We start from the raw sequence: 9,448 nt of genomic DNA on the forward strand, positions 1-9,448 counted from the left end.
ATGATGATGATGATGATGATGATGATAAGGCCTGGACTGGTTATCTGGCATATTTCCCTGTGAGCCAATTATGTGGAGACAGTGCAGAGATGCCCGGGCCTTTTTTGTCCCAGTCTAGTCCTGATGATTATTGTCACGGGTGACAATGATCTGTGGGGGAGGGGGAAAAAAGGAAGAAAAGAAACCTTTGGTGCGGATTAGATTTTAATGAATGTATGAATTGAATCTCTCACTTCTTGTTTTATTTCATTAAAAGAGGAAGTTCCAGTGGACATAAAAAGAGATGAGACAGAGAGAAGACCATCACTAGGGGTCAGACTGTAAGGACAGGACTGAGCGAGTCAAGAAGTGACAACCAAAGGAGAGCAAAACGCCACGACCAATCAGCTGTTGAAGCAAGGTGAGACTACTGAGATGTTACATTTTTCTTAACTGGACGGAAGACACCGGAACAGCACAGAACGACTGATGAAGATGGTTTATCCATCAACATTTTAGTCTCTATGTTGTGCACTTGATTAAAAGCAGAAAAGAATTGCATTTGTGCTACTCCGATGTCTTCTCTCCACTTAAGATTTCATAGATGACAAAACAGAAGTGCATGGAATTACTCCTTTGATCTGGTTATCCGCAGTTACTGTACACTGACCATAGAGTAAAATGTACACTTTTTTGCTGTGGGACCAAATGTGATCTGAAATGGAGATAATTTCAACTCTTGAGGAGTTTTTAGCTTGCAATGATGTTTAAAAACTTCAAAGTATATGCTTATATGTTAATGTCAATATTTTGTAAATAGGTTTGTACATAAGGACTGGTGTAACATGGTAAAAATATGTGTGAATATTTGTAAATATCTGTAAATACTAGGATGTATTTCTCTGAATTAGGTCTACCTGCAATCAGAACTTGACTGATGTATCATGTGACCCTTCCTACCTATAAGGATGACATGTGTCTATCTTGATTCAAGTCTGATGAAGAGCGATGGGCTCGAAAACGTTCACTTGAAACTAAAAGAAAAGCAACACGGGACATTCATCTTTATGTTCACAGTTTTGACTTTTTTGTCCTGTACCTGCGTCTTGGATGTGCGCACCACCACTTCACTTAACTCTTGAAGAGTTGTAATGACACCCCATTTTTTTTACTGTCTAGTCGTTACCAGTATTTAACTTCCAGTGTGGTGAGCAGAGAAACTAACCTATGCATCAACAGCTCCTAAATGTCAGGTCTTTCCTTGATGCAGATGTTGGTCCATGCTGTGCTGGCTTCCTTCTGTGTGTGCCTGGTCTCAGCTTCAGTCCTCTGCCCTGATGGAAACACTTGTCCAGACAAGAACACCTGCTGCCTGACCAACTCAGGATACTACGGCTGCTGCCCCCACCCCTTGGTAAGTTCATGAAGACATGTTCAATGAAACACAAAGAGACAGATCAATAAAAGTGTGCATTTGGTACACACCATATTATAAATAGTATTTTTTGTGTTTGCATCGCCTATTCAGTATAGCCATATATGACCTTTAAGTGTAGCAATGGACGTTTATGGTACAAAATAAAACATCATCAAATGTTCTTATAAACCACTATAAAATGAATATAAAATTCCCCAGAGTGCAAAATGGCTATTTAATTCTGACCAGTGATCACTTGTGGCTGAATTCTATATTGGTACCATTTATTTCCAGTGATAATGATAATAATTATAATAGCCTACTAATAATCTAAGTACTGAACACACTGAGTAGAAAATCATACGCATATTCATGTGTAACAGTTGGAAATACTGCAAATATACAAGATTGAGGTATTTAAGAGAAACCAGATCCTATATGATACTCCACATATATATATATATATGAAGAGCTCTTTTCCAAAATGAGATATATCCATTTTGTAGAATGTTGGGAAATGGACATTTTTCTATTGGGCTTTCCATTGAATTGCATTGCAAAATGCATTTTATAGAGGTTTAAAAAGTATGTTCTGAAAACATTAGAAAGGCAAGAATTCACACATAGATGATAGGACCTCTTAACAGTCAATTCCAATATTAAAATGCAAAAAGTCAAAAATGGTGGATATAGCGTTTTGGAAAAGAGCTCTTCATATATATATATATATATATATATATATATATACACACACATGACATACATACTGTATGTGTCCTTTCATTTCTTCTTCCTCCTCCTGGTGCGACCTCTGAGTTGTTCAAATTTGCTATGCCTTTATTTACTCTGTTCCTCTTCCTAATAGCTTTTTTATGTGCTCCAAAGCTAAGTTGGAGACATTGTTTGTTGTTATGTCCATCCATGTTTAACTGATCAACTGACTTAAAGGGTAACTTCAGCCAATTTCAACATGCAGTTGTAATGCTCACACTACCATGAACTTGTCAGTACCTGGGATTTTTTTCTTCAGCCTTTTCCGAGATTCTTTGTCATGGTAATGGGGTCAGGTGTTCGTTTACATAAAAAAAAACATCTTGAATTATTACCAAAAACATCCAAAAGGTTAGACAACATCAGCAGACATCTAGGAAAAAGCGATACCTTTTGAAATATTTGGAGTAGGCCTATGTTAAGATTTTTTAAAATGTAAATAAAAGCTGCCCCCTTTAGAATAGCTCATATCTCGGCAAGGGCTGAGCCGAAAAATGCAGCATCACCGGGTACTGACAAGTCAAGGGTAGAGTGACCAATACAACAGCATATTGAAATTGGCTGAAGGGATCCTTTAAAAAATGGCGGTGAGAGGTTTGGCAGCCTTTCGAAAGACCTAAAATAATATTGCTTAAAAACATGTTGGTCATCCAAAGATGAAAACCACTAGAACTAGTAGTGCTTAAAAGTTACAAATTACAAAGTTACAAAGTTACTTAATATAACCTTCACTGATATGTATCTTCCAGGCTGTCTGTTGTCCAGACAAGCTCCACTGCTGCCCGAACGGCTACCATTGCTACACTACCAAATGCGTCAAACAAGGTCTGCCGTGGCTTAGACTGCAACGGAGCAAGAACACACCTGCCAAAAAGGAAACATTCCAAACTGGCACACCCCTCCAGCTTTCACCTCCTAAGCCTGATAACAGCATTGCTGTCAGAGAGTTGTCGGCCATTTTGGAGAAGCCATCCGGTGTTGGTGTTGCTGATGTGCGCTGTGACAGCTCCCACACCTGCCCTGATGGTTCTACATGCTGCAAAAGTGTGTACACAGGTGCCTGGTACTGCTGCCCCTACACCTCAGTGAGTGAACATTTTTATTTCTTACATTTATTTAATCTTCCGTTAACCAGGAAGTGGTCACGTTGAGTTAGAACTCTTCTGCCAAAGAGTCCTGGCCAAGGCAGGAAAAGTATTAAGCACATGTTACTGAAACCAGTTGGGATAACTTACACCTGAACCTGAACTTGAAGACGCACTTGGTGAGAGGTGAAAGAAAAATGAATAAATGAAAGAACAGTAATGAGTGTTTTACAAACTTCCATCCCTGTTCAACTCTTCCTGCCTCACACCTGCAGTGCACTTGTATTACTGAAGGCTTGTGCAAAAGGACTTTCATAAACTGGAGAGAAGATACCAGAGCAGCACAGATGCAATTCTTTTCTTCTTTTAATTAAGTGCATAACATAGGAAGATGGTACAGTACATCCATCGAAACATTAGTCCCTATGTTGTGCACTTAACATAGGCCTACTCCAAATATTTTCCCAAAAGGTATTGCTGTTTGCTAGTTGTCTGCTGATGTTGGATGTTTTTAGGAGTAAATGAAGATGTTTTGTTTTGAAATGTAAACAAACACCTGCCCACCACATTACAATGACCAGGATCCTTTAATTAAAAGAAGAAAATGATGGCATCTGTGCTGCTCCGATATCTTCTCTCCAGGTTTCCTATCTATCTCCTGTCGATGCATGCATGCACCAGATGACAAAACAGAAGCACGTGGAACTACCCATGTGTTGAGGACTTTCATGAACCTTGATTTGATTGTTTGTCTATGGAGGATCAGTGCTGTGCAGAGGGTGTTCACCGCTGTCATGGCTCATATTGATTGATTGATTGATTGATTGATTGATTGATTGGTTGATTGGTTGATTGATCTATCTGTTTGTTTAGGGCCAGTGCTGTAAAGATGGTATCCACTGCTGTCCTCATGGCACCTACTGTGACCTCAAAACCTTCCGCTGTCTGGGGGGTAATGACTCCATACCTGCCTCTCCCCAAATACCTGCTCTCAGGACTGACTATCAGGTACACAAAGCAATCACACATTTCTTTTCATTTCATTTATTTTTTTATTAGGGACAGTGCACAACATATAATTGAGCCAGATTATAGCCATGAGGCAAATTTTCATCTGTTGTCATTGGACAGGAATTGGTGTTAAGATGAAAAATCGGATTCAAATTATAATGATACAAAAATGTGACAACAATACAATGGGTGCACTATTTGCAAACAGGCCTACTGTACATTATATTACATGACCAAGTATACATCATTTAAAAGTTAAACTAAAAAAATAAAAAACACACACCAGATATACTGTATGATAAAGTAAACATCAAGACACAAAACACAAGTCCACACTAAAATGTCCACAGTGCTGCCCCGCTTTTAGCCATTTCTTAAGACCTGAGTTAAAACTAAGCGTGTTGCTTTGCCTGATATTTACAGGAATACTATTCCATAGCCCTGCTGTTTTTACTGTGAAGGCACTTTGTCCAAAAGTTATTTCTAAACACACTGATGCAGTCCCCTCTAGATGATGAGTCCAAAACATCCCAAACTGGCACACCCCTCCAGCCGGATAACAGCATTGCCCTCAGAGAGTCGTCGGCCATTTTGGAGAAGCCATCCGGTGTTGGTGTTGGTGTTGGTGTTGCTGATGTGCGCTGTGACAGCTCCCACACCTGCCCTGATGGTTCTACATGCTGCAAAAGTGTGTACACAGGTGCCTGGTACTGCTGCCCCTACACCTCAGTGAGTGAACATTTTTATTTCTTACATTTATTAAATCTTCTGTTAACCAGGAAGTGGTGAGTTAGAACTCTTCTGCCAAAGAGTCGTGGCCAAGGCAGGAAAAATATTAAGCACATGTTACTCAAAATGTGATATTGTCATGGCTCTAACCGGTTAGGATAACTTACACTTGCTGTGTGCTAATGCTGGTTATCAATACAGTAGAGAAGATATAACGATTAAATCCCACTGTAGATCATGCAGATTGCCACACATTTTCTTAGGGGATAATTTCAAAGACTGTCCGATTGATTGATTGATTGATTGATTGATTGATTGATTGATTGATTGATTAAGAATGAGAGTTCTGAAAACACTACACCCTTATTAGTGCTGTTGCTTTATTTTGTTAATTCCTAGACATGCCTCGCTAACTTCATGTTCAGGGTTGCGCTGTCACAAAGAGATTGAACCTCAACCTGAAGAACACTTGTCGAAAGGCCAAAGAAAAATAAATACATAAAAAAGAACAGCAATCAATCAGTGTGCAGTGTTTTCTCAACTTTCATCCTTGTTCAAGTTTTCCAGCCTCACACCTACACTTGTATTACTGAAGGCTTGTGGTAAAGGACTTTCATGAACTTTGATTTGATTGTTTGTCTATGGAGGATCAGTGCTGTGCAGAGGTTGTTCACCGCTGTCATGGCTCATATTGATTGATTGATTGATTGATTGATTGATTGATTGATTGATTGATCTGTTTGTTTAGGGCCAGTGCTGTAAAGATGGTATCCACTGCTGTCCTCATGGCACCTACTGTGACCTCAAAACCTTCCGCTGTCTGGGGGGTAATGACTCCATACCTGCCTCTCCCCAAATACCTGCTCTCAGGACTGACTATCAGGTACACAAAGCAATCACACTCCTAGATAATACTGTCTTTATTACAAGTGGTACAAATGGACATAGTAAATGGTCATTTAAAAAAATGTACTATAGTGCTTGATCCTTTTGAGAGTATAATAAATATAGACACATGGTATGTTTGTATCCATGCTTTGTTGTATCCATACTATAGCAAATTGGTAGGTTAGGCCTACCTATGGGAAATTGCATTTCAACCAAGTAAGTTGCTAAAATCGATGCTTTGCAGTAACACATCCCTGGACCCATTGCCTGGTTCACACCAGACTGTATCACAAGTGAGATATGTCTTTCAGATTGGAACGATTGGGATTTCCCAGGATGGACCTGTGCTGTCTGAATGAAATGGTCCTCCCTTAATACATCCCATTACCTATTTGTTCCCTTCCCTGGATCCCTGCACCATCCTCCAGCAGTATCCTGTATCCTATGCTTGCTTGCATCCTTGTACCCTTCATAGTCACAAAAGGCTGATGTTTCTATACACTTCCCAGGATGCATGTATGTGCATGCATATATCCCTGTGTCCTTGCATCCTTGTATAGTACATAGTAGTTACAACAAGCTGTTTGGGCTCTCTCCCCCTACAGGACCCGTGCTGTCTGAATGGGAATGAGGCAGGCTGCTGCCAGGTGGGGTTCCACTGTGACACCGAGCGGAGGGTCTGTGTGGACGACTTGGCCCCCCTGGACATCCACACCACTCTGGAGGTGAACAGTAAAAATATAAGTGTTATTTTAAAGGTAAAAGAGTCGAAATTCACTCTTCAGATAACATTTGGCCCCACTCAAAAAAGTAATAGTGTTAATTGGAATATTTGGTCAGTGCAACATTTTTGTTAAATTCCTTCTACTACTAAATATTTTGTAAATGTCAACACTGGAATGTGGAAAAGCTATTGAACACTGGTGGCCCCTGGAGCAGAGTGGGTGGGTACTGGGTAGTCATCTTGTTGTAGAGTTGTAATTACGCTGGTCATCTCTCCACAGTGTTATGAATACTCTGTCTGGAGTTATATGAGCTTACTGTGCAATATTAACACGCCATGTTTTACTCTGTGGCTGTGCAGGGGCAGGAGCAGGGACGGGAGCTGGAGGCCCTCGGAGGTGGACGAGTGGCCCTGAGGGGCATCATCCGCTGTGACGGAGGGCTCTACTGCCCAGCTGACCACTCCTGCTGCAGGACTCCCACCGGGGAGTGGGGCTGCTGCCCATAACAGCTGGTAATTAATGACAAGAAATAAATAAACAAGAATACACAAAACTACAAACAAAACTAACTCTTTCTGTGTAAGTGTGGTTTATACTGTAACCAGATTATACCCAGTCAACATGATTAATTGGCTTTTCTCCAAAGACATTTCTACAGGCATATACTTGGTGTTTAAACAATTTGTTAAGCACTATAGAGTGGGACTGGTACAAATATGTTTCTGAGTACTTGTCTAAGGAACTAAGCTAAGAGGTATTCTTTAAAATATATATTTTAAGAAAAAAGTGCATAGTACCTAAAGGCACTGTCTGTGGTATTTTGGGGGCAGATTGTAGTAAAAACAGTTATCAGATATTGGACATCAAATCTCACTAATGGTCTCTGTCTCTGTCTCTGTCTCTCCATAGGGCGTGTGCTGCACGGATGGCAGACACTGTTGTGATAATCACATGACATGTGATGAGTCCTCTTTGAGCTGTAATCAAGGAGAGAACTCCGTCCCTTCAGCCTCCATGGGCCAGATACTGCAAATCTGATGCCTCAGCAGTCAGCATACGCCATTCTAGAATGGCAGTCCGCACGCTTCATTCTAGAATGGCGGTCAGCACGCTTCATTCTAGAATGGCGGTCAACACGCTTCATTCTAGAATGGCAGTTCTTTCTCATCTCATTTCATTCCACTTAGCACTGAGCAGAAAATGTGTTTCCATTCAAATCACATCTATCAATAACAGAGATCACATTTCACAATCTTATTCTAATGGCCTCTTCCATGAATTAACCTACAGTAAAGGCTTAATAAATAAAACTTCTTCATTTGACTCAGTGTGATTTTGTTCTCACATACTGGATTAGGAATTCTATATGAGATTTAGTATCCATACAGCTTCAGTCCTGCTTTAACCATAGCTGGTGTGTTTCACATAAAACAGAATTCCGTTGCACTCCTTCGCCATTTCATACAACAGCTTCATGGTGGTGGTGATGATGTTCTGGGAAGGCATTGTAGAATGACAGTTCTTATTCATCTAATTTCATTTAGTATGCTTGCGAGCAAGCAGAGGCCGTAGGCCTACCCCTTTTATTCGTTCACCAGACTTGTTTTTCCTCTGTTTTCGGTCTGTTTTTACCCTCATTGAAATGTATGGTAGAATGTTCAGAATGATGACGTCACAAGCCCTGGCAGTTAGAGTGAGAGGTGACCTGTCCTCGGTTTTTAAATAAAATAAAATCAACCTCTTCAACTATCAACTAGGTAAAGGCATTGGCAGAGAGGTAATGGCTCCGACTACAAACTGTGTTAAAATCATTAGCCAACTCTTAGAAATTCATTTAGAAAAGTGTGTGTGAACATGGGCAGTCATGGGTGAGCGGTTAGGGCATCAGACTTGCATCCCAGAGGTTGCCGGTTCGACTCCCGACCCGCCAGGTTGGTGGGGGGAGTAATCAACCAGTGCTCTCCCCCATCCTCCTCCATGACTGAGGTACCCTGAGCATGGTACCGTCCCACCGCACTGCTCCCCATGAGGCGCCACTGAGGGCTGCCCCCTTGCACGGGTGAGGCATGAATGCAATTTAGTTGTGTGCAGTGTGCAGTGTTCACTTGTGTGCTGTGGAGTGCTGTGTCACAATGACAATGGGAGTTGGAGTTTCCCAATGGGCTTTCACTTTCGCTTTAAGGCCTGAAGATGTCCATTTTTTGACTGAACCATTTGGCCTAGAGAAGGGATCTCAGCTTTGACATGAGAGCAAGGTTGTGACATTTATGTGTGTCAATACCATTTGACAACTTGCAAAACTTTAGGAGATACAGTAGGCCTATGGTAAACAGACATTCCATTTTTACAGGTCTGTCTATTGGTAAAAAAAAATATGTCATTGAGATATACTGTAGAAGCTCCTTTTTAGTAAAGTGTTCCTGGTAGTTGTCTCAAAGATGTTCATACTAGAGAGTGACTAAATTTGAAAGGTTTGGGACAGTCTCTATCCATTGTACACCTCTTTTTGCCTTACACAGCTGGCACATTGCTGCTAGCCAAGCTGTTGATTCCCATTTGATTAAGGAAATGTTGGTTTGTCTCTTATTTTGACCGTGACTGACAAAAGATGTCCAATTCCTGAAGCAATTAGATCTCAGGACAACATTTAATCACATTCCCAACACACACATGACATTTTGCCTTGGCTGAAAATGTCTGCGTATGACATTTCAGTCTTGTGTTTACACATGGGATACTGCGCAGGCTTGGGTGGTGGGTGGTGGTCATGCTGGTGGTGGTGGTGGTGTCGTGGTGGGTGGTGTTGAGGTGGGGGGTTGTGGACATTTAACTCTGTTTGATCA

The 9,448-nt window shown here is 41.0% G+C and overlaps 1 protein-coding gene across 1 annotated transcript; it reads left to right on the forward strand.

Annotated features, from left to right (window-relative positions):
* Nucleotides 1-267: 267 nt before the first annotated feature.
* LOC134439585 (progranulin-like) lies at nucleotides 268-7,928 on the forward strand. Its single transcript, XM_063189490.1, has 9 exons — nucleotides 268-400; nucleotides 1,250-1,393; nucleotides 2,917-3,252; nucleotides 4,126-4,260; nucleotides 4,765-4,992; nucleotides 5,741-5,875; nucleotides 6,486-6,605; nucleotides 6,965-7,117; nucleotides 7,515-7,928. The coding sequence occupies exons 2-8, from the start codon at nucleotides 1,250-1,252 to the stop codon at nucleotides 7,109-7,111; spliced, it is 1,245 nt and encodes a 414-aa protein (XP_063045560.1). The 5' UTR covers nucleotides 268-400; the 3' UTR covers nucleotides 7,112-7,117; nucleotides 7,515-7,928.
* The last annotated feature ends 1,520 nt before the right edge of the window (nucleotides 7,929-9,448 follow it).

The sequence above is a fragment of the Engraulis encrasicolus genome, chromosome 23 (genome assembly GCF_034702125.1).
Source record: "Engraulis encrasicolus isolate BLACKSEA-1 chromosome 23, IST_EnEncr_1.0, whole genome shotgun sequence".
In the NCBI taxonomy this organism is placed as follows: domain Eukaryota; kingdom Metazoa; phylum Chordata; class Actinopteri; order Clupeiformes; family Engraulidae; genus Engraulis; species Engraulis encrasicolus.

Excerpts from the sequence above, each read along its gene's own strand:
- LOC134439585 (XM_063189490.1), top strand. The coding sequence starts at position 1,250 with ATGTTGGTCCATGCTGTGCTGGCTTCCTTCTGTGTGTGCCTGGTCTCA. Across the intron at positions 1,394-2,916 it reads GCTGCTGCCCCCACCCCTTG|GCTGTCTGTTGTCCAGACAA; the intron begins GTAAGTTCATGA and ends TGTATCTTCCAG. Across the intron at positions 4,261-4,764 it reads CTCTCAGGACTGACTATCAG|TCCCCTCTAGATGATGAGTC; the intron begins GTACACAAAGCA and ends ACACTGATGCAG.